The sequence below is a fragment of the Lagenorhynchus albirostris genome, chromosome 11, assembly GCF_949774975.1.
Source record: "Lagenorhynchus albirostris chromosome 11, mLagAlb1.1, whole genome shotgun sequence".
Lineage (NCBI taxonomy): Eukaryota > Metazoa > Chordata > Mammalia > Artiodactyla > Delphinidae > Lagenorhynchus > Lagenorhynchus albirostris.
The window spans coordinates 61,008,319-61,033,132 of record NC_083105.1 but is presented as its reverse complement, the minus strand read 5'-3'; the positions used below and the strand labels follow the sequence as shown (position 1 = coordinate 61,033,132).

General features: G+C 49.1%; 1 protein-coding gene across 1 annotated transcript; it reads right to left on the bottom strand.

Moving 5' to 3' along the window:
- Nucleotides 1-9,034: 9,034 nt before the first annotated feature.
- KRT79 (keratin 79) lies at nt 9,035-19,627 on the bottom strand. Its single transcript, XM_060166148.1, is given in 7 exon segments — nt 9,035-9,106; nt 9,317-9,481; nt 14,869-14,964; nt 15,088-15,148; nt 16,218-16,259; nt 16,261-16,436; nt 19,154-19,627. Coding segments are annotated over 7 exon segments (1,086 nt in total).
- Nucleotides 19,628-24,814: the final 5,187 nt, after the last annotated feature.

Genomic DNA, 24,814 nt, shown 5'->3' with positions numbered 1-24,814 from the left:
GGCTGGAGAGAGAGGAACACGCTCAGAGCTGTCAGGGAGAAGCGAGAAGGGCCAGGCCACTGACTGCCACAGCCGTAGCCTGGGTCTCTTATATGTGCAGGAGAGCAGGGCTTGGTTGCAGGGGCATAAAGGGAAAACTCTGAAACACCTCTGGGCTTGGCCTTTGGCACTGGCCCATCCTTCTTACACCTGCTGAACATGTCACAAACACACCTACAGAAGTCATTCGGAGGGCATGCTCTCTGCCGGGAGAAGCTGAACCGGTGATGCAGGGCCTCCTGGGTCACAGGCCCCCCACCCACTGTACTCCCATCTCACCAGCCTCCAGGGGCCTCCCTGCTCCAGACAAGACAACCCATCGCTCTGTCGCTCACTCCACAGAATTTGGAACCTGCAGGCCTGACTTCACCTGCATACTCTGCAAACCTGAAGCAAGTCATTCTCTGGGGCTCAGTTGCTTCACCCATAAATTGAAAATACTACAAATATTTTCCTTCACCTCTGTCAAGATCCTGAGATTAAGAAGAATGAGTGCTTTGTAAACCGTCAGAGGCTACACGGTCATTTGTCAATTTCATTACTCTTCTTCCATGTGCACTTGGCCCCATGTAGTCACACAAAAGGGGAAATCCATATTCCAGCCTTCTGGCCTTCCAAACCTAGATCAAGACTCACCTCGACTTGACACACAGTTATTGAGAACCTACTGTGTGCCAGGCATGGAGCTGGGGACAGAAGAAAGCTGACTCTGCCTTGGGCCGTCAAGACTCGCATTCCTTCTCGGGGCTTCCAGTCTGGGTTGGCAGGATTCTAGGTCAGCGTTCTCCAGGCTGGGTCCTTATTGTGCGCGCCATGCTACTCAGTTTGCTGCCCAGTTGTTTTCTTGGCTCCACCGGAACAGGTCATGTTCTGTTTTCCCATGATGGTCCCGGCATTCAGGGTAGGAGCTTGGAACTTTTTGTTCCAAGGTGCTGGGGACCCCTTTGGCAGAATGGTGAAACCTATGAGCCTCTGCCCAGAGCAATGTTTTCAAATACAAAACCCTAGTTTTAAGCTCAGACTTAAATTCTTCCCCACTGAGTGCAACAGATCTGTCTTCAAATCCCATCTGTTGCCACTAACTGGCTGTGCAGTCTTGGGCAGGTCACCTAACCTCTCTGAACCCATTCAACCCATCCTCTCATCTATCATATGGGACGCCTGCCTCATAGATCATGAGATGAGGTATCTACAGTGCCTGGTATGTAGTAGGTCGGTAGGCATTCATTCTTATCCTGCCCGGGCTTTGCCATTGCCACTTCTGAGGAGAAATTAGATGAAACCTCACCCCTCTTCTCAATCCCTAATGAGACTGCTATTCTGAATCTGGGGAACAGCAGTGATGAGGGCCTACATAATTCCCACAGGCCTGAGCTGACTCTGACCGAATGAAAGCTGGCCACCCCAAAAATGATCAAGCCATCCCATGCAAAGAGAGAGAGCAGGGCGGGCCCATGGGGGGAGAAGAGGGTGGTCAGCGGATGCAGGTCTTGGGGATCGGGCTGCAGGGGAGGCTGGACTGGCTGGGAGCTCTCTCCTCTGGCCAGCTCCTCTCTCCCCACCTCTACCCTCATTGCCTCTCCCTGCCCTCCTCTTCCCTCTACCTCTGAGCTGCACCCCACCCGCTGTCCCCATCTACTTCAGCCTTTGCTGGGCTCTCCCTGCCCCTGCCTAGGTGGCCTCTAAGTAAATGGAGAGTGGGTGGAAGTGCTGTGGCAGGGAGGACAGGAGACCCCCTGGGCCCCGTCAAATGTCCATGGGAGAGAGCCCAAGGGATGGTCCATCCACCTGTAGTAAGTGAGCGTTCTAGAGCCAGGACTATCTCCTACGAGGGACAAGGTTGAACATCCTCTCATCCTTTCAATGAGTATTTATTGAATGCCAACTTCATGCCAGGCACTGTACTGAATGCTCTATATACGTGTGGTCATGTAATCTTCCTAAAAGCTCTCTGCAGTCAGTATCACAACCGTGTTTACAAATGATGACTTGGAAGCCCCGGGGAGGAGAAGTAGCCCCCCAGGGTCACACAGTAGCCTGTGGTGGAGCCAGGACCCGAACCCACATCAGTCTGCTCGCAAAGACTCTGCCCTCCCTGGGGGTTGATGAGGACTTTCATGGGCTAGGAGGAGGGTTTGCATCTGCAGGGTGCAGCCTCAAGGCATCTCGTGATGTGTCCATTGTGTCTTGTAGTCTATAGCTGTGACACCCCAATACTAGGAGAAAATGCTGTGTCCTTAAGTTGTGTCCAGTGCCTAAAACAGAAAGCCAGCAGGGGTGGAAGGGACTTTAAGGGAAATAATCTATAATATACAATCAATCTTATTTTGTGCCTGTGGGGCACCCAAACCAAGGATCCCCAATTGATGTACTTCTCATCAAGCTAACTCTAAGTTGAGGCAGACGCCATTCCTAAGATAAAAATTTAGATGAGGGAAAGCCCGCCTTGCTTTCCATGTAGAAGGAACTCTCGTATAGAGCTGCCATCACGTGCTGGACACCGGGTGCTTTTTAGGTAGGGGTTCCCCTCCTCACAACAACCCTGCAAAAAAGAGGAGTTGCTATGCTCAGTTTAGAGCTACAGCCGCTGAGGCTCAGAGAGGTTATGTAGCTTGCCTGAGATCACATAGCTAGGAAGTGGTGGAGGTAGGAGGCCAGTCCTGTCTGTCTAACATCAAAGCTTGTGACCTTAACCTCTGCACCACAATGCTGTATATCAGAATCTGTAGGAAAAACAACTATACAGCAACTTAGACAGACTTGTAGCTCATGGTGCATCAGAGTAGCCGCGGGGTCTCGGCCAGCACTCTGCTTGTTCTGTCCTTGCTTTTGCCACAGGACTGGTTGTTTGGATCATGTGGCCCCGTCCTTCCAAGTATCCAATAATATAGGACACTGTCCTGAGGGGCCAATTCTGTGTCCTCCAACTAACTAAGTCCAAATTAACTAAATGACAAATCCTATAATAAACCCAAACCAAACAGGAAGAAAGCTCTGGACTAGAGCCATATTCTGTGGCTCTATTATGAAGTCAGCATTGCCAGAAGTTCACAAAATCCTCAAACGGCAGCCTGAGGAACTGAAGGCAGGCATGTCTTCAGTGTGCAAGAGAGCGTTGACCCTCGAGGGAGAGAGACAAAGAAGAGTTTCCATCCCTGAGAAAGGGAAGGTTTCCTCCTGCAGCTCCTGGGCCAGCTCCTGGGTGACTCCCCCTGGCAGTGACAGCTAAAAGCAGGTTCCCACCCCACCTCCACAGTTCCACTCTTAACCTCTGTGACCCTTCCTCAACTGGCAGCCGTTCCCCATCTTGTCAAAGAAGGATGAGCCGCTGACAGGGGTGTGGAGCGGAGCGGAGGGTGTGTTTGCCTAGGGTTTTCTGGGTCAGGGAGGCAAGCCCTTGCATTCAGTCCTGGGATTACAGGGATCCCAAGTCTTTTAGCCCCAAACCTGGTGTGTGGTGTGGGAAAGCACCTCCGCCTGTCCTGACCGGGTTGTGCCCTCACCCCGTTCAGTCAACCAGCCTCAGCAGCCCCAGAGTCACTCTGTGGGGAGCCAGAGCCAACTTGGGGATCAGAGACTCTGCAGAAGAGGACCAGTCAGCATTTCGGCAAGGGGACAGTGAGGGCAGAGAGAGGGTGGGGAGCCCTTAGAATCGGGAAGGGGAAGTCTGTACACAAGGTCCCCCCTTTCCCAGGGGTAGAGAGCATTCTTGGTCTCCCCCCACTTCCCGGGCATGTGTCAGCAGGGGTTACCCAACATGCTTTGACAGCAAAACCATTCTTGTCATCCAAAACATATGCACACGGGCTTCCCTGGTGGCGCAGTGGTTTAGAGTCCGCCTGCCGATGCAGGGGACACGGGTTCGTGCCCCAGTACGGGAGAATCCCACATGCCTCGGAGCTCCTGGGCCCGTGAGCCATGGCCGCTGAGCCTGCGCGTCCGGAGCCTGTGCTCCGCAGCGGGAGAGGCCACAACAGTGAGAGGCCCGCGTACGGCAAAAAACAAAAACAAACAAACAAAAAAAAACATACGCACAGCCCCATTTGAAAACCAAGTAAAAGAAGAGATGCTCTGATTGGTGCAGAGGAGGGAACCGTGAACCTTCTTACATGCTGGCCGCTCCCTGGACCCCCTGAGAGCAGCCCCTGGGGTCCTGAGGCTCCAGGAATTCAGCATCAAAACCCCGTGTCCAGGCCATTCCCAGCTTTACACAAGTATTTCTAAGTAACATATACATCATTAGTGGATCTTCATGGTCCATAGTATAATCTTTGAGTTTTGCTACTTGATAAAACTGCTTCTATTTTTTAAGCCGTAAATATAATTTCAATAAAATTGTTTCTCTGTTAAGATATATATATATATATATATGTATAACTGAATCTCTTTGCTGTACACTTGAAACTAACACAGAACTGTAAATTAACTATACTTCAATTTTTTTAAAAAATCTGATTACCACCTGAAAAAATTTGTTTCTTGTTCTACTTTGTCATTAGCAAGTTCTTCCCCTCTCTCAGCTCATTTTCTCACCTATAGAATGAAACGTTTGGGGAATTCCCTGGGAATCCAATGGTTAGGACTCCATGCTTTCACTGTCCGGGGCCCGGGTTCAATCCCTGGTCAGGGAACCAAGATCCCACAAGCTGTGTGGTGTGACCAAAAAAAAAAAAAAGAGAGAGAGAGAGAGAGAAAGAAAGAAAGAAACGTTTGGACTAGATTGCCTCAGATATCTCTCCAGCTCCAGTACCCCTGCTTCTCAATTTCTTTTTCTATAAAACAGCATAACCCAGTAGTTGGGCTCTGGAACCAAGCTTCTTGGATTGCATACCCAACTCAGCTACTTACTAACTGTGTGACCTTAGACAAGTTACTTAATCACTCCGTGCCTCCGTTTCCTCATCTGCAGGATGGGGATGAAAATAGTACTTCTCTCATAGGCTGCTGTAAAGAGTGAATCAGGTAGAGAGTTGACAGTAGTACAGTAGGCAGTGAGCACTCAGTAAATACTAGTTATTATTCCTATCAGGGGTGCTCTATACTCCATCCCCCTGAGAAGAGAAAGCTCACTGAAAGTATGACTGCCTCCCCAAGCTGGGGACCACCTAGGTGGTGGAGTTAATTTTGCTAAGTGCTAACCTTTGTGTTCCTAAGCTGTGGTTAGCGTTTGGCTCAAAATCCCTGTGCTGGCACTCCCACGACCCTGGTGGAAGTTTCGTGGGGCTTGTCTGGTCTCTTTTAGGGAGACTGAGTGACCAGGCTAAGAGTGGAGGGAACATCAAGAAGGGTCCCTTCCATCAGGAACTCTAAGGCTGCCGGAGAAGGGAGGGGCACATTGATTTGGCAGCAGGGTTTGGGGTGTGGCAGGGCACAGGGCTGGGAAGTCAGTCAGTTGGGGAATTACTTGGGTAATTAATTGACTGAGGCTCAGAGTAGGGAAGTGTGGAGAGGAAGAGGGACAGGGGTGACTCCTAGAGACACAGTGGAGGAAGGCTCCATATGATTTGGCGAGTGACGGAAACAGAGGTAGGACGGAGGTTGCCACTGTGAAGAAAGGGTGGAGAGCTTGAAATTGGCAGCCCTGGCTACCACTCACCAGCTATACCACTGCAGGTGTGAAAGTTAACTTCGGTGAGCCTTAATTGCCTCACCTGCAAAAAGGGGTATCATTTGCCCCCTACTAAATTCTGGGGCTGCTGTGAAGGTCATAGACAAAGTAACATATTTGTGAACCACAAAGTCTAATTAAAATGTGGATTTTTTTCCAGTTTTATTGAGATGCAGTTGACATTAAACACTGTAAAAGTTTAAGGTATACAGCATAATGACTTGACATATGGATATACTGCAAAATGATTACCATAATAAGTTTAGTTAATGTCCATTACCTCTTACAGCTACAAAAAAAATTTTCTTCCTTGTGGTGAGAACTTTTAGGATTAACTCTCTAAGCAACTTTCAAATATCCCATACAGCATTTTTAAGTATAGTCAGCAAGTTGTATATCACATTTCCAGAACATATCCTATAACTGGTAGTTTGTACCTTTTGACCACATTCACCCAATTTCCCCACTCCCTATACCCTGCTTCTGGTAAGCACAAATCTGATCTCTCTTTCTATGAGGTTTTGGGGGGGGGGGTTTGGGTTTGTTTTTGTTTTTAGATTCCACATATAAGTGAGATCATACAGTATTTGTCTTTCTTTGTCTGAGTTATTTCATTTAGCATCATGCCCTCAAGGTTCATCCATATTGTAGCATTGGCAGGGTTTCCTTCTTTCTTATGGCTGAATGATATTCCATTTTCTATATAAACCACATCTTCTTTACCTGCCAGTGGGCACTTAGGTTGTTTCAAAGTCTTCCATGTATTGTAACTAATGCTGCAATGAAGATGGCACTGCAGATATCCCTTCAACATAGTGATCTTGTTTCCTTCATATAAATACTCAAAAGTGAAATAGCTGGATCTTATGGTAGTTCTATTTTTAATTTTTTCAGGAAGCTCCACACTGTTTTCCATAGTCGGCTGCACCAATTTCCATTCTCACCAACAGTGCACAAGGGTTCCCTTTTCTCCACTTCCTCACTAGCATCTGTTACTTCTTGTCTTTTTGATGATAGTCATTCTAACAAGCATGAGGTGATACCTCATTGTGGCTTTAATTTGCATTTCCCTGATGATTAGTGATGCTGAGCACCTTTTCATCCTTTTCATGTACCTGTTGAATATCTTCTTTGGAAAAGATGTTTTTTTTGGTCCTCTTCCTTTTCGGATTATTTGGAGGATTTTGCTATTGAGTTGTATGAGTTCTTTATATATTTTGGATATTAACCCCCTATCAGGTATGTGGTTTGCAAATATTTTCTCTCATTCCATAGGTGGAACTTTCATTTTGCTGATCATTTCTTTTGCTGTGCAGAAGTTTTTTAGTTTGATGTATCCACTTGTTCATTTTTTAATTTCTCTCTTGTGCTTTAGGTGTGACACACCTCAAAAATTATTACCAAGACCCATGTCAAGAAGGTTTTTCCTGTTTTCTTCTAGAAGTTTTATGGTTTCAGGTCTTACATTTAAGTCTTCAATTAATTTCAAGTTGATTTTGTGAGTGGTGTAGGATAGGGGTCTAGTTTTATTCTTTTACATATGAATATCCAATTTTCCCAGCGCCATTTATTGAAAAGACTGTCTTTTCTACATCGAATATTCTTGGCTCTCTTGTCAAATATTAGTTGATTATACATGCATGGGTGTATTTTGGGCGCTCCATTCTATTCCACTGGTCTATGTGTGTCTGTTTTTATGCCAGGACCATACCGTTTTGATTATTATAGCTTTATAATATAGTTTGAAACCAGGACTTGTGATGCCTCCTGCTTTGTTCTTCTTTCTCAGGATTTCTTTTGCTATTTGGGTTCTTTTGTGGTTCCAAAGGAATTTTAAGATTGTTTTTTCTACTTCTATGTCAAATATCATTGGAATCTTGACAGGGATTTCATTGAATCTATAAATGGTTTTGGATAGTATGGATATTTTAAATATTAATTTTTCCAATCCATGAGCACAGATATCTTTCCATTTATTTGTGTCTTCTTCAATTTCTTTCATGAATGTCTTACAGTTTTCAATGTAGAGACCTGTCACCTCCTTGGTTAAATTTATTCCTAAGCATTTTATTGTTTTTGATGCTATTGTAAATGGGATCATTTTCTTTATTTCTTTCTCAGATAATTTGTTGATAGTGTTTAAAAACACTATAATTTTTTTTTTTTTTTTTTTTGCAGTATGCGGGCCTTTCAATGTTGTGGCCTCTCCCATTGTGGAGCACAGGTTCTGGACACGCAGGCTCTGCGGCCATGGCTCACAGGCCCAGCCACTCCATGACATGTGGGATCTTCCCGGACCGGGGCATGAACCCGTGTCCCCTGCATCGGCAGGCGGACTCTCAACAACTGCACCACCAGGGAAGCCCCACTATAGATTTTTTTTTTTCCACTATAGATTTTTGTATGTTGCTTTTGTATCCTGTCACTTCACTGAATTCATTGATTAGAGCTAACAGTTTTTTTGTGGAGTCTTTAGAATTTTCTACATATAAAATCATGTCATCTGTAAATAGAGAAAATTTTACTTCTTCCTTTCCAATTCTAATGCCTTTTATTTCTTTTTCTTGCCTGAATACTCTGGCTAGGACTTCCAGTACTAGCTGAGTAGAAATTATGAGAGTGGGCACCCTTGCCTTGTTCCTGATTTTGGAGGAAAAGCTTGTGACCTTTTACCACTAAGTATAATGCTCTCTGTGGGCTTGTCATACATCGTCTTTACTATACTGAGGAACATACTGAGATATGTTCCTTCTATACCTACTTTGTTGATAGTTTTTATCATGAATGGATGTTGAATTTCATCAAATGCTTTTTCCACATCTGTTGAGATGATCATATGATTTTTAATCATATGATTTTTTTATTTTTCATTCTATTAATGTGATGTATCACATTTATTGATTTGTGTATGTCAAACCAACCTTGCATCCCAGGGTTGAGTCCCACTTGATCACAGTGTATGGTCCTTTTAATGTGCTGCTGAATTCAGCTTTCTAGTATTTTGTTGGGAATTTTTTTGCCTCTATATTCATCAGGGATATTGGCCTGTAGTTTTTTTCCTTGTAGTGTGCTTATCTGGCTTTGATGCTAACCCCATAAAATGAGTTTGGGAGTTGTCCTGCCTCTTGGGTTTTGGAGAAGTTTGAAAAGGATTGGCATTAAATTTACCAGTGAAAATTTACCAGTGAAGCCATCTGGTCCTGGAATTTTCTTTTCTGGGAAACTTTTGATTACTGATTCAATCTCCTTACTAGTAATTGATCTGTTCAGATTTCTGATTTCTTCCTGATTCAGTCTTGGTAAGTGGTATGTTTCTAGGAATTTATCCATTTCTTCTAGGTTGTCCAGTTTGTTGCATATAGTTGTTCATAGAAGCCTCTTATGATCCTATGCAATCTCATTCGTGGTGTCCCTCAGGTTGTCCCCATGCTTCCCAGCTGTCACCTGCAGCTCCTTGTACTGGAGGCAAAGAAATGACAGTGAGCTGTCAGATCGTTCCAGGCCCCCATGGGTAACCACTGACCCCTGGGCCCACCCTCACAGCAGGATGTGTAGGCTGCATGTGTTTGGCCCCGGACCTCCGAGGAGCCCAGTTGCCCAGGCCTCTCACAATGGGGGAAGGTCCTGGTGCGGGCCTAGCCCACATCCTTGGACTGGCCATTCTCTCACCTTGGTCTGGTACCAGGCCTCGGCCTCAGCCCTGCTCTTCTGGGCAATCTTCTCATACTGGACCTTAACCTCGGCGATGATGCTGTCCAGGTCAAGGTTGCTATTGTTGTCCATGGAGAGGATGACACTGGTGTCAGACATGTGAGTCTGCACTTGACTCAGCTCCTGCAAAAACAGAAATAGCTGTCACCAGTGTCCATGCTCCAGGCCAGGGGTCCCCAGGTGGCATCAGGAGGCCTGTGCTCTCCCCCAGGCTCCGCCCTAGAAGGAAGCTACAACTGCCAGGAAAGGCCTCAATCTCTCCAGCTGGAATGGGGCTCCCAGTTTTATAGACATCTTTCTTTGTGTGGATTTGCAGGCTTCCAAGAGCTTAAAGAAGGGGAAAGGGAATGTGTGCTGACTGGACTCCAGCTGGTACCAGGCCTGAGCCAGCACATTCACCTTTAATTCTCAGAACACCCTGTGAGACAGGCAGGGCCACAGCTGGCCCACAGGGCGCTTCTGTGAAAATTAGAAAACAGCACTCCTCTGGACAGAGGCAGCCAAGTATGGGCCTGATTCAAACGCCACTCTCTGCTCAGGCATTTAACAACTTGCATCACCATTCACAGTGGTCCTGACATAGGCAGGTGAGAAACAAGGCTTGGAGAAAAGAAGTGACACATCCAGGGTCACAAGATCCAAGGTCATCCAGTCTGACCCAGCAGGGCCCAGCCTGGAACCAGTCAGGTGAGTGCCCAAAGCCCAAGTGTTTTCCTCTGGAATACACTAATTATCTACAGTCCATGCTGATGTTCTGGACCCTCCCGTGTTTCCAGGACCATCAGCTCTCACACCTAAAACGACGTTTAAAGATGCCGAGAACGGTATGTTGGGCTTTGAGACCAGCTCTTATCACTAGGTCATGACTGTGTTGACTCCCAGTTGGGCTCTGCCTCTGTCTCTCCCGTGGTCCTTCCTGCCCTGGGCTGCAGACAAACTGCCCCAAACCCCAGCTCCGATCAAATCCCTCATCCACTCAGTGCTCCTCAGTGGCTCCCAAAGGGAAGAAAATCTTCCGCCTCAAAGTCAGTACCTTCCAACATATTCTGGTCTTGTCTCCAACTTTGCTCACACGCTGCCCTTCACTGCTGCCAGTGGGATTACAGTAGACAGAAGAATGGCAAGAACAATCCACATTAGTGGACGTTCCCTGTGATCAGGCACTTGACAGGTACTAACTCATTCCCTGCCCTTTCCCAATGGCACAGAGAGCAACTTGCCCAAAATCACAAACTATTAAGCAAGGAGCTCAGTCTCAAACACAGGGAGTTTGACACCAGAACCTGAGATGATACAGACTAAGATGGAGATGGGCATAAAGAAAGAAAGAACTACCTCTTGTAATAAATTACAATGGAAAAGAATCAGGGAAAAAAGAATATATATATATATATACCCGAATCACTTTACTATACACTTGAAACTAACACAATATTGTAAATCAACTATACTTCAATTAAAAATAAAATTATAAAAAAAGAAAGAAAGAACTAGCAAAGCCAAAACTGACATCTGTATGGACATAGATTTAAATTCTCAAATTATATTCTCTTTTAAAAGGTGAAATGGACAGAAAATCCAATCACAAATGGCAGAAATCCAATCACTAAAATATTTATGGTTTAGTGAAAAGACCTGAGCTCTAGGGACTTCCCTGGTGGTCCAGTGGCTAAGACTTCGCGCTTCCACAACAGGGGGCGCAGGTTCGATCCCACATGCCACGTGGCGTGGCCAAAGTGTACTAGAAAAAACTAAAACTTTTCTCTTAAAAAAAGACATGAGCTCTAAAGACAGACAAAGCTAAGTTCAAGTCCCCAGTCTGACATCTACCAGCTGTGGGACCACTGTCATCACTAAGCCTCACGAGGCCTCAGTCTCCTCTTCTGTAAAATGGCCGTGATAATACCTTCCTCATGCAGTTGATCTGAGGATTCAGATCCATACGTGGCCCATGGTGGGAGCTCAGTAAAATGAATCATTTGCCCAGATTTCTCCAAAAGTCAGTCAGGATGCCCGTGAGGCATGTGCCACAGAAAAAATCATTCTGTCACAGTCGTGCGTTGCCAGCATCATCTTGCAGCATCACCCGTCACCCTCCCCAGCTCAGGGTCCCTCTACAGTCCCATGCCAGAGCGTGGTCCTGAGGAAAATTAACTCGGAATTTTTAAGACAAGGAGGCAAACACTATCTACCAGACACCATCAAGAGTGGATAAAGGTGTTCTTGCTAGGACTAGAGGATAAAAAGGTCAGGCTTTCCAAAGAAAGAGCTAATGCTAGTGAAGAGAGAAGAACTCTGTGGATTAAAGGTGTGAGCTCCTTAGACATCTGGGGCCCTGAGGGGAGGGAGCACCCACGCATGGGAAAAGGAGCCAGAGGGGCGAAGTGAGGGTACTGGAGCTGGATCCCGGAGGGAGCCCCCGGACCAGAGGGAAGCCACGAGGTAACTTTCCTGCCCTGTACAACACACCAGGGATTGGTGGCTGGCCTTCTGGATTTCCTTGAGATCTGGCTTGACCAAAACCTGACCATGAAATCGATTACCGAGTGCAGTGTTAGCCATCACGCCTGGTATGCAAGCAAGGGAATGACCGCTCTGGCCTTCACTCTTCCCCCCGCAAGGAGGTGCCCACAGACATGGGGAACTCTGACAGGAAGTGACCCTGGCTTGGTCCCAGCTCGCCTTCCCTGTTCATCTCCTCACCCATTTCTCCCACACACTTGACGCCAGGTCACCTGCTGCTCCCCAAACACACCGTGCTCTTCGGTGCCTCCACGTCATGGCGCAGGCTGGGGCCCTGGCTGGCAGACCCTCGCTGCTCCTCCTTCAGAAGTCCCGCCCTTCCTTCAAAATCCAACACGAATGCTGTCTCCTCTGAAATGCCCCCAGACCTCCCAGGGAGGGTCAGCCACAGCCTGCCCCATGCACCTTATCCCTGTCCCAACATGGCTCTCGTCACATGGTAACCCACAAAGGCAGACTGTCCTTCTGTGGTCGTGTGGAAGGTATTCAGCCACATGTGTCAAACGGACAGGGAACAGCAAAGGAAGGGAAAGCTTTTTGAGAGAGTAGGAAAGCTAGTTCCTACCCATTCAGAGAAGAGGAGCTAGGCACCCTTGACCTGTCCTAAAGGAGAGTCCACCCTAAGAGAGGAGAATAAGGAAGCTCCGGATGGTGAATGCCCATCAGTGATCCCACTAAAAAAGAAACTGGGGAGGCACCTAAGAGATCAGCATGATGGCACAGAACACTCCCCAACAAGCTCATCCCGACAGGCGTGTAGAGATGTTTGAAGGGGAACAACACAGCCAAGGATGTACTTGGAAAAACGCTAAGGCCAGTGGACAGGGGTCATTAGATAAACTCTAGGTGTGAAGAACAGGGAGGTAGCATTGGGCTAACCCTACAGAAGACCCAGGCAAAGCCAGCAACTCAACTGCTATGTCATTTGCTCTTTCCCATCAAGAAAACAGTCATCAAACTGGAAAGGGCAGGATGCTTGAGAAGAAATGGAAGCCAAGACAGACACTGAGGGTATGAGAGACCTTGGCCTTGTTGGGAATCTCAGGGGTCCAGGCCAGAGGAGCAAATCCTAGGACCCCATGGCCATGGCCAAGGAAATAAACACCCCTGGAGATCCATGAGAAATATAGACAGTAGAAGGGTTTCCAGAGCCTGAGACATGAAAACGTCCTCATTTTCAAAGGGGAGAGATTTAGACTTCTCCAACTTAAACTTGATATCAATCTCCTATGAACCTCTAGAATGAATTCTAAAATGTGTGTGAGAGGCATGGAGCCAGCAAGACTTCCCTAAGGAAAAGTCAAACCAAATAGATTTTATTCCACGGCTGTGTTGCCAAACTACTCAAGGATGCCACAGATGCTATTTGACCGAGACTTTCTTTGGAAGACGGCTTTTTTTCCCCTCTCTTTGGAAATGCTTTTTTTCTGACATTCTTAAAAATAAGACAGAAAAATGTGGGCCAGATGATGCCATGGTTCACTGGATTTTAAAATAACTGAGCCTCTTGAAACACAAATTATTTATTAGTGACACAAATTATTTATTAGTGGAGTGATGAGATCAGCCTGGTGGGAAGGCACCAAGGAAGATCTAGCTCTTGGACGAGGACTCTTTTCTTGGCTCTGTCCGCCTTAATGTGTTTTATCAATGATTTACACTGAAATGTTGTAAATAACTAAACTGAAAGTTTATCAGGTCTGCAGATAACCCAAAGCTGGGGCGTCAGTAATATATCCACTTATCCATTTGGACACCTCCAATATATGGATAGGAGAATCAAGTTTCAAAGCACCCACAGTGACCTAAAATGATGGGATGGAACCACAATAACATTTCACAGGAAAAAGGGGAATCATTAACTCTTGCGTTCAGTTTCAAAAATTCAGCTGCCCAAATACAGGAAGTTGGAGGACAGGGGATGCATGTCTCACTTGAAGGCATTCACGTAAAAAAAAACCAGGGAGCTTTTAAGGGGCAAACATTGTGAAATGGCTTCTAAAAATAACACATAAACTAGTACAATATTAGGCTGCATGAAGAGAAGTCTGTATCTGTAACCTTCCTCCCCACCTCTCTGTTTTCTGGATTCTGGACTAAGGATGCTGTTTCCCCAACTTTTTCACATGCCACAAATGTCAGTTCACTAATCATCCCGACCACTAAATTGTTGTCATATGACAGACATGTGTCACATGGAAGACAATTGGATACGTGCAGCCCAGAGGGCAGAATCAGGGCCAATCAAGAGCAGAAGTCATGGGAAGAAGATTCAAGTCAGCTTTCCAATACGGTTGTTCAATAATGGAAATGCCTGCCCTAAAAAAGAGTGAGCTCCCTGCCTCTAGAAGTATTCAAGTAGAGGCTACGTGCCCCCCGTCAGGGATATTACAGAAAGGGCTCTTATTCTGAGCATAAGGTTGGCCTTGGGCTCCCTATTGAATCTAAGAGTCTATCACCAACTCATGTCAAGTTCAACCCTCTTACCTTGGTCTTCAAAGCCCCCTTGTTTCCTGGGACCCCTCGTAGATTCTGTGATCTACCTGCTACCCACACCTCACCTCCTGCTCTCACATGGAATTTCAGTCCCCACTCTCTGTCCATCTCTGCTCCTGTATCCCTTGCTCCATTACAAACTGGGCAACAAGGGGAACAGTATAACAGTCCAAGGACCAGGTTTTAATTTCAGAACTGCCTCTAACCAGCTGTGTGACCATGGGCAAGTTACTCAGAGCCTCAGTGTCCCTGACTATAAAAGGGAGACAGTAATAGAACCTATATTATGGAGTTGTTGAGAGGATTATGTAAAAAGCTTAGCTCAGTTCCTGGCCCATCATAAGCACATAAACATGGAAGCGAGTACTGATCCAGGTCCAGGTGCTGTATTCTATCAATTAAGTTGCACTAGTGAATTCTGATCAGACTTCCAGGGGGAATCCCCAAAGCTGTATGTGAATGTAAGTATCCCTGTCCATTGGCTATCTTACTTCTTCATAAAGATGCCTCAAGAACTCCATCTCCTCTATCAGGATGTCTATCATGCCATGCAGATCCATTTGGCCCATGTATGCAGCACCCACATCCTGGGGGCGAGAGAGAGAGCAGGGCGGTTGGCTCAGCCCCCAGGGCTCTCGCCTCTCTCCGAGTCAGCCCAGCACCCTGGCAGCCGAAGACCACCTGCCCCCACTCCCTGCCACCTCGTTCACCTTCTTGAGCATCACAAACTCGTTCTCTGCGGCAGTGTGCTTGTTGCTTTCATCCTCATACCTGTTACACAGGGAAGACTCAGCCCAGCCTCCCCCCATTTCTGCCTTTTAAGACATTGAACCCAGTTGGCTTTAAGGAAGCCCTGATGGGTCCCACAATGGCCAAGAACACCTTTGGGGAGCAGTTCTGTAATGCAGCTAACCAATGAAGAAACAGGGATACAGTCTTTAAACATTCCTCCCACTTCCTTTGAGGAAATGAGCACAGTATTTGTGCAATAATATGGCAATTGAGAGCAGCCATCTCTTTGGATCAGAGCCCTTGGGAGGCTTTATGGGAACAGGTTGAAGATGTGTCAACAATGATTAACCTTTACGTTCACTTTCTACAATAGGATGTCATTGAAAACATCAACTTCTCTCCAACTGCTTTTGCAGAGAATTTAAGGTTTAGAAATTGCCAGTGTCAAGCAATGGGAAAAGATATGAAAGTTTATACCTTAAACTCACAAATATACAGACCAACCAATCATAATATGTGAACCTTATTTGCATCTTGATTCAAGCGAACTGTATTTTTAAAATTTATGACATTTTTGGAACAATTGGAAATTCAATTGTTGATTGGATAGTTGGTGATACTGAGGATTATTATTGTTTCAAAAGATTTAGGTGTTCTTAGGGCATTGTGTTTGTGTGTTATTAAGTCACGTTATGCAGATGAACTATATGAATATATCCAGTAAAAATAGTTGTGAATGAAATGACATGATGGCTGAGATTTGCTTCAAGACAATAAGGGAAGAGGAAAAGCGAGTGAGTAGGGGTGTAGACAAAATAAAATTGGCTATGAGTAGACAATTATTAAAGTTGGGTAATGAGAACATAAATGTTCATTACACTTTTCTCCCTACCTTATAATATTTTTTCATCTTACAACAGTACACAGTGTGACAATCCTCCAGGAGGCAATGGGTCCAGGACCTGAGCCCCCGAGGGAAGCAGCTCTGTCTGGTCACTCACCCAGCTGGGTCCCTGGACCCAAGAATAGGGTGGCCCTCTCTGGGGAGATTTCCCAGGCTGACGCTTCCCCATCCCCACATGGCCCCAGCCTATCCAGCTCTCCTCACTTGCTCTTGAAGTCCTCAGCGAGATCCTGCACGTTCTTCAGCTGAGTCCAGCCTCCCCTGCTCGCTCTGGAGGTTGTCCAGCTTCCCCCATAGGTTGTTGATGAAGTACTCAAAGAGGGGCTCCAGATTGTTCCAGATGATGCCCAATTTCTGGCCCTGCTCCTGTAGCATCGCCCACTTGTTCTCCAGCATCTTGTTCTGCTGCTCCAGGAACGGCACCTGAGCCAGAGCAAGAAGGGTGGCTGGCGCCAGCCCCAGCCCCAGGAGGGACCAAGGACCTGGCCCATCGTCACCATCTGTCTTGACCAGGACACCACAGGGCAGTGCAGGGCCTCTGTCTTGCTGTGGGGAGGAGTTCCTGAGTGAACAATCTTTGCTGGAAAAGACAGTCCAATCCAATGACAAGGACTCTAAAGAGCTAATAAACATAAAAGCCCAGCTCCGGGACTTCCCTGGTGGCGCAGTGGTTAAATCTGCCTGCCAATGCAGGGGACATGGGTTCGAGCCCTGGTCTGAGAAGATCCCACACGCCGCGGAGCAACTAAGCCCGTGCACCACAACTACTGAGCCTGTGCTCTAGAGCCCACGAGCCACAACTACTGAAGCCCGCGTGCCTAGAGCCCATGCTCCACAACAAGAGAAGCCACCGCAATGAGAAACCCCCACTCAGAGCAACTAGAAAAAGTCCACACGCAGCAACAAAGACCCAACGTGGCCAAAATAAATAAATTAATTAAAAAAAAAAAAAAAAAGCCCCACTCAGTCAGTCATTTACTTCCTGAACCAGGAAGAAGTCAAGTCACTTCTTCCTGGGTCTCCCTTTCTCACTTATCCTGGGTAAATCAAACTAGATCAATGTTTCTGAGCCTCAATTCTGCATCAAAATCAAAATTTTTAATGCAGATACATATATAGTATACGTGTATATATAGGTACATATGGATATATACAAATATACATACAGAAAGAGAGAGAAAGAAAGCAAATGTGACAAAATGCTAAAAATTGGTGAATCTGGGTGAAAGGAAATATAGGAATATGTTGTACCATTATTGCAACTTTTCTGTAAATTTGACATTTAAAAATTTTTTTTATTTTATTTTTTTTTGCGGTACGCGGGCCTCTCACTGTCGTGGCCTCTCCCGTTGCGGAGCACAGGCTCCGGACATGCAGGCTCAGCGGCCATGGCTCACGGGCCCAGCCTCTCCGCGTCATGTGGGATCTTCCCGGAACGGGGCACGAACCCGTGTCCCCTGCATCGGCAGGCGGACTCTCAACCACTGCGCCACCAGGGAAGCCCAACATTTTTTTAATTTTTAAAACATGGATGTCCAGCCCTATTTCTACAGACTCAGAAGGGTGCTCATGGCGTGAACTTAATGGGCCCCCAGGGGGGTTCTCTGCCCAACCAGGATTTCAGGATATCAGACACGGACAACCTGTCAGGCCTCAGCTCCCAGACCATGGTTCTGAGAGTCTGAGAAGGTGTTGCTTGTTTGACCTCTGGGACAGTCCCACAAAAGAAACAAAAGTCACTAGGGGAAAAGGTGAGGAGGTGGGCAGAACAGTTTGCCTCACCCTTTGCCATCAGGTCTCTCCAGATCCCACCTCCACAGCACCCCAGGCCCACAGTCACATGGCCCCAGGGCACTAGGCAGCAGTGACAAAAAGACCTCTTTATGCCACGAACTTGAGTCCCAGGGCTACCTCTGCCTCCAAGTACCTGTATGATCCTGGGCAAATCACTCAACCTCTCCAGACCTCAATTTTCTCTTCTTAAAAATGGACACACGGGACTTCCCTGGTGGTCCAGTGGTAAAGAATTTGCCTTCCAATGCAGGGGACACAGTTTCTATCCCTTGTCAAGGAACTAAGATCCCACATGCCGCAGGGCAGCTAAGCCTGTGCGCCACAACTAGAGAGAGAAAAAAAAAACCGCACGCCACAACTAGAGAGAAGCCCACATGCCACAACCAAGACCAGACGCAGCCAAAAATAAGTAAATAAATAAGTAAATAATCCTTCAAAAAAAAAAAAAGGAACACACTATCACTAGACTGATTTCTCATGAGATACTGTGGGTATCATATGAGAAAGGGGACATGAATATCCTTTGGGAACCCACAAATCACTGAACCAAGGTATGGTCATCCACCAGGATTTTCCTCATCATGGTCCCACTGCCTGGGGGGGCTCGGGGTAGAGGTAGACAATGCAGCAAAGTGGACCTGGAAATGCCAGAGATTACTACAAGAGCTTCCCTAGTTGGCCTGAGGGCCAGAGGAGGAGTCAGGACACTCCCGATCTGGGACAGATCAAACTGCATATCCCCGGGTCATGGTGACCTGGTGACCACCATGCTCATTTTCCACCCCAAACTGAGCTCCTTGGTTGGAACAGCGAGGAAGAATTGGAGAAGGGAAAAGGAGACTTCCCCTAGGACCCCCCCCACACCATTGTGTCCTGATCACATCTTTGTCCTTAGACCTCCTCCAAAACCAAGAGAACAGGCAACAGATGGGGTTCCTTGGAGACTTGACACTTGAGCCCGTTTTCCCAGCTATAAAACAACAAGAGGCAGTGAGGGCCACCCCACTAAGAAGAGCAATGAGGACAATCCACTGTTTAATTGGGGGACAAGGCTGCCGTGTAACCCCATTAATGACGACTATAAGAAAGGCTGCAACACGATCAAGCTAGGCTGGGCCAACAGTCCTCGTGAGTGGACTCGAGATTCACCATCAACTACAGTAAAGACGGTCCAGCCATTCGGGTCCAGGCGTCCCACGCTCAGGCCAGAAGTGCTCCAAAGGTCATTCCATCCACTCCAGGCCCCAGTGCACATGGGCTGCACCAGCCTCTGCCCAGCCCACCCTCTCTTAGGGGCCTGGCTTGCACTCCATGGCCCCTCCCTGCCTCCTTCCACCTCGGCCCACCTTGTCGATGAAGGAGGCAAACTTGTTCAGGGTCTTGATCTGCTCCCGCCCCTGGGTGCGCACCCGCTGCGTCTCTGGGTCGATCTCCACATTGAGGCAGGTCAGCAGGCTCTGGTTGACAGTGACCTGCTGGATGCCTCCAGGAGGACAGGCAGGCCCGAACGTCTGCCTGCCAGCCCCCGGGCCCATATAGGCCGCACCACCAAGGCCGAAGCCTCCCAGGGCCTGTCCAGATGAGGCCCCTCCAGCCACGCCCACCGAGATGCTCTTGCTGGGCCCCAAGTTATAGAGGCTCCGGCTGCAAAGGCCGCCCGTGCTGGGGCCACGGCGGGCCCTCCCCCCGCTGCCACCACTCCGGGACACGGTCACCCAGCTGATGCTGCTGGGGGCCCGGGAGCCGCCGCCTCCGCTGGCAGAGTGAGAGCTGAAGGCCCCTTTGGTGGAGTACGTCTGCTGAGACACGGAGGACCTCATGGCTGCAGCAGGGCTGGAGTGCAGGCCGGGAGAGCTGGGAAAGAGCACAGTGAGCTGCTGGGCCACTGATGGCTTTTTTATCTTTTCCCGGCTCCTGGGCTCCACAGACACTCCTGCCCCATCGCCCCTGGAGAGAGGGAGGGGCCCTGTTGGTCAGGGGAGTCTCCTCTCCCATAGCGGGAGGGAGGGGCTGCTCCCAGTTATTGCCTGAGCTCCAGAGCTGGGGCTGAGCCGAGACTGTCTGGGGCAGGATGCCACCTCCTTCTCCCCCCTGGGGCGCTCCTGACTTGGAACAGGATGATAGGGGCTGCCATGGCCACCGCCACCACGCAGTGACTGGCTGGCCTCCTCCCACCCAGGCTTTGTGGCCACCATCAGTGGGGCTCTGTTCTGGGGTTGGTCCCAGTCCCCTGTGGTAAGCCAAGGCCCCAGGGCCCAGGCTGTGCGGTGGTGAGGGCGGAGACATTGGGCAAGGGGCTGTGGAGAGGGTGCCCAGACCTGTTCCAGTCCCACCTTCCCGGCCCATGGCCTCGGTGCCTCCTGGCAGGTCCAGGGTGTAGGGGCACAGGTGACAGCCTGGGGTGGCAGGGGGCAGGCAGCCTGATCTTTTGTCATACGCTGGCAGACTGTCTGCTCGGTGGAGATCCTGTGCTGGGCAAAGGGGATACAAAGACAGAAGAGGGTCCCTGCCCAGGCTCCCGGGAACTGAGATCCCTCATGCCACACAGTGCAGCAGAAAAAAAAAGAAAAAAGAAGACGTAAGTGTCCAAGAAAAGCCCCAAGAGGCCTATGGACACCCCAGTCTTCCCAGCCCGCGGAGCCCCAGTGCTCAATCCAGAAAGGCCAGGGGGTTCCTCAAATCACATCGCAGACACTCCTCCACGCCCCCTCACCTCAGGCTGCTGGGACCAAACATATCCCCAAGGGAGAAATGGGAAGCATCAGTGTTAGTCAAGTGTTAGGACGAGGGAGTTTTGAGGACCTGAGTTAGAGATGATTCCTCCTCACCCACCTTAGCTTTCAGCAAGGAAGGGGCACTGAGAGGAGAGAGACTTGCCTGAGGAAGGAGCAGAGACAGCACTTGCTGTGGTCCTCACACCGCTGCCAGGGCTAGAGCTGGGACTCTCAGCAACTGTGTCCCCAGGATCCCAAAGGAAAGGACATGGGACCACCCCCACAGCAAGGCAGGCAGAGAGCGGGCCGCTCCAGGAGGCTGTGGGATCCTTTCCAGGGCCTCTGGGAGGCTACAAATGGCTCCCAGTTGCCTGAAGGAGTTGAACCCAGCCTCCCATGGAGGATGGGGGTGAAGGTGCTCACAGAACTAGTCCCTTAATGCCCAAGAAGGATTCTTCTCCCTGCTTAGAGTTAGAACACCAGGCACTTGGGGGAGCTGGGCTGGGAGATGAATCCCCACTGAGGTGTATGTCCTCGGGCAACATTCAGCCTCTCTGGGCCCCTTCACCTCTGCCTATAAGCAAGGTCCGCCAGGGAAATCCTTTCAAAAATCACTGGCCCCCACCTCTAAACACACCCTTTGAAATGGCCCTGCCCACCAGATGGACAAGACCCAGCTCCACCCACCAGTGGGCAGGCATCAGTCCCTCCCACTACTAAGCCTGCACAAGCCTCTTAGGTCAGCCTCACCCACCAGGGGGCAGACACCAGAAGCAAGGGGAACTACAATCCTGCAGTCCATGGGACCACAAACACAGAAGTCAGACCAAGTGGGATGGCAGAGGAATACGTTCCAGACGAAGGAACAAAATAAAACCCCAGAAGAACAACAAAGTGAAATGGAGATAGGCACTCTACCCGAAAAAAATTCAGAGTAATGATAGTAAAGATGATACAAGATCTCAGAAAAATAATGGAGGCACAGACAGAGAAGATACAAGAAATATTTAACAAAGAGCTAGAAGGTTTAAAGAACAAACAAACAGGGCTTCCTTGGTGGCGCAGTGGTTGAGAGTCCGCCTGCCAATGCAGGGGACACGGGTTCGTGCCCCGGTCCGGGAGGATCCCACATGCCGCGGAGCGGCTGGGCCCATGAGCCATGGCCGCTGAGCCTGCACGTCTGGAGCCTGTGCTCCGCAATGGGAGAGGACACAACAGTGAGAGGCCGGCGTACCGCAAAAAAAAAAAAAAAAAAGAACAAACAAACAGAGCTGAACAATAAAATAACTGAAGTGAAAAATACACTAGAAGGAATCAATAGCAGAATAAATGAGGCAGAAGAACAGAAAAAAAAAATTGCTGACACACCGTCCCAGAACTGAGCCATCACTTCCACTGACCTTTGTCTCCTGTCCCCGAGGCTATAATCACTTTCTCAGCTCCCTTATCTCTCCCCACGGAGCGTGAGAGGGGGAGACAGTGGCAACTGGGGAAGGGAGTGATGTCAGCCATCTGAGTCAGGCGCAGCCAGGATGGTGACAGTAGAGTCAGCTGCAAACACACACTCCCCCTCTCCCCAGAGACTGACATCCTCCAGTATTTACCTGGTGCTCTGTGCCAGGCTTTGTGCCGGGAGCTGGTAACAGGCGCTCAGGCAGCCCAGGGCCCACTGTAACCGTTATTGCTTGGAGACAGTCTCACCAGTCCCAGCCCAGACAGCATGGAGCCACTGTGCCTCCTCCCGTCCAACTCTCCACTCATCTTCATACAGGACACCCAAACTCAGACCTCCTTAGTGTAGGAGGCGTGGTTCCCTCCCCACCTCTGCTGCTTGGACCAAGGGCTTCCATCTCTGAGACCTTCCCCTGTCCAGGGGCTCTCCCTGCACAGGACGCAAGGACAGAGGGGACAGAGCGCTGCTGCCGCTATGGAAAGGATGAGGGGAGACAGCCTATGGCATCAACCAGGCACCCAACGTAAGTCAGGCTGAGCGATAGGAAAGATGCAGAGGTGAAGAAAACAGCCACTGCCCTTGAGGAGCCCCACCCAGGGCAGCGCTTTCTCATCTAGTAGGAATAATTATTATAGTCGGCATTTATTGAGCACTTACTTTCCATGCAATAATGCATCCAATCCCTACGCTGGGGATGCTCCGTTTGCATCCTTTCTGCCCCAGATCCATCCCCTGACCTCCTTGACCCCTGCAGGCTGCTCCCTGCCTCTCTGGCTTCCGGAGGAGGGGGTTGGCCAAGGAGGGGACACTAGCAGGAGATCTGCTAGTGGCTATTTCCTCCTGGCCCCCTCCCTGCTCCAGAGGTGGCTGCGTTCCTCTGTGATTACAGCTTCTTCCCATCCCCGCACCTCTATCACCCAATCAGTCATCCATTCTTCCTCTTGTCTCTTCAGCTCTACTCAGAGCCACCATCTCGTTCTGATTTTCCTGGGACTGTCCTGCTTTAGCACTGAAAGTCCCACACCCCGGAAAACCCCTGGGCCCTGGACAAACCAAAGGTTGGCCACCCCTGCTCAGGGGGAGTGGGGGGATGGGGTGGGTGGCAATGGCTTCCCACAACTGCCTGCCTCTGGCCTCTCCGTCCTGTGTTTGTGCCCTCAGCCACATCCACACCTCTGTAAGCAATCCTTTCATTAAAGTCCATTTAGTTGAACTATCTTGGGTAAATTGGTTTCCTTCTGGGACCCTGAATGGTCCCATCCCCACACAGCCCGGTGAGGTAGGTATCATTATTACTAAAATCTTTTCACAGGTGAGGAAACTGCGGCACAAAGAGGTCAAGTACTTGGTCAAAGTCACACCACCAGTGAATAGCAGAGCCAGCATTCAAGCCCAGGAATTCTAGCTCCAGGGCTATGTGCTTACCCACTCATGTCTCCCTCATAGAAGGCAAAGGCTGAAAAGCTCCTTCTTAGATACTTTTGATGGAGAGAACTGTGGGTCTGAGAAAAGGGCTGGCCTCCCCATAAAGGAGAGGGCAATGGCGTGACCTCCTGCAGCTCAGGCCATGGAGTTGGGAGTTGACCAGGTGGAGACAGGGAAGAGGGAAGGAGCAGTGCAGGAGCTGATGGGCTGCTGGAGAATGAGAAGGTGACCCTCCCGCCCTCTTAGCACCTGGCCCTGATGCCCACACTCCCGGCTTCATGCAGAGCTTCCTGCAGAAGAGGGAAGGGGAAGATGTTTCCAGGGTCATGTTCAGACAGGCCCAGAGATAGGATGAGCACCAAGGGGCAGGAGGGATAGGGCATAGTTCCAGTCCCAAGTACCCATCAAGCCTCCAGGCACAAGCTGAGCTGCTGATCCCCATCCAGGGTGCAGGAGAAGAGCCTGCCCAGGGTCCCAGGCTAATAGGAAACCTGCGTTCCACACAAGAACCGGACAGAAACAGAGCCAAGAACAGCAACGGGTGCAGCCAGACTGTGCCAGGGACAAGAAGGGTCTCGTGCATTCTGACATGGAGAATTGGGGAAGGTTTCCAGGTGGGACGAAAACTGGTGCAGACTTGGGAAGAAGGAGGAACAGGGATGAATGGGGTTGTCCTGGTCAGGAGTAGAGCCCACTGTAGGCAGTTAAGCAGGGAGCAAGATACAAGAGATACTAAAACATCAGTGGGATGGAGGAGATGGAAGGCATCCCAGGGAGCATAGTGGAGGGTTGGAAAGAATCCCTTGATGAGCTGATTGGGGTGAGGAGTGAGATGTCCACAGGACCTACCCAAACAACCATAGATATTCCATAAATTGCCTCCTGAGGAGAGTGAGCTGGGTAGCTGCATAGCTTTTGTTTTGCTGGGTGAGCTGTGCAATCCTGGGGCAGAGCTGAATTGCTGGAAGGAGCGGCAGAGAAGCCGCACATTGCCAAAAGGAGCCTTCATCTCTGGCCTGCAGCCTGTCCTCTAAAGGCCCTTTCAACACATATTTAAGGCTATGGCTCAGCATCATTGCTGAATTATTAACCTGCCCAGGAGAAGGGTCAGGTTAAAGCTCAGAGGTGAGAGATGGGGGTGAGGTGACAAGACCCAGGTTTGCCACCCTGGGTGGAGCTGGAGCCAGCACATCACTGGGAGGGGACTGGATGAAGTGACAGAACACAGAGGACCTCAGCACAGAGGGGTTGTGCAGGAGACACCAGGAACAGAAGGGGTGAGAAAGACACATTAGGAGGGCACAATAGGTCTGATCTTGTTTGCCAGAGTAGCCCTAGTCCTGGCACTCAATCAAATTTATGGGAGGGAGGGAGGAGGGAGGGGGAGGGAGAGCGAAAGGAAGACCCACTACCAG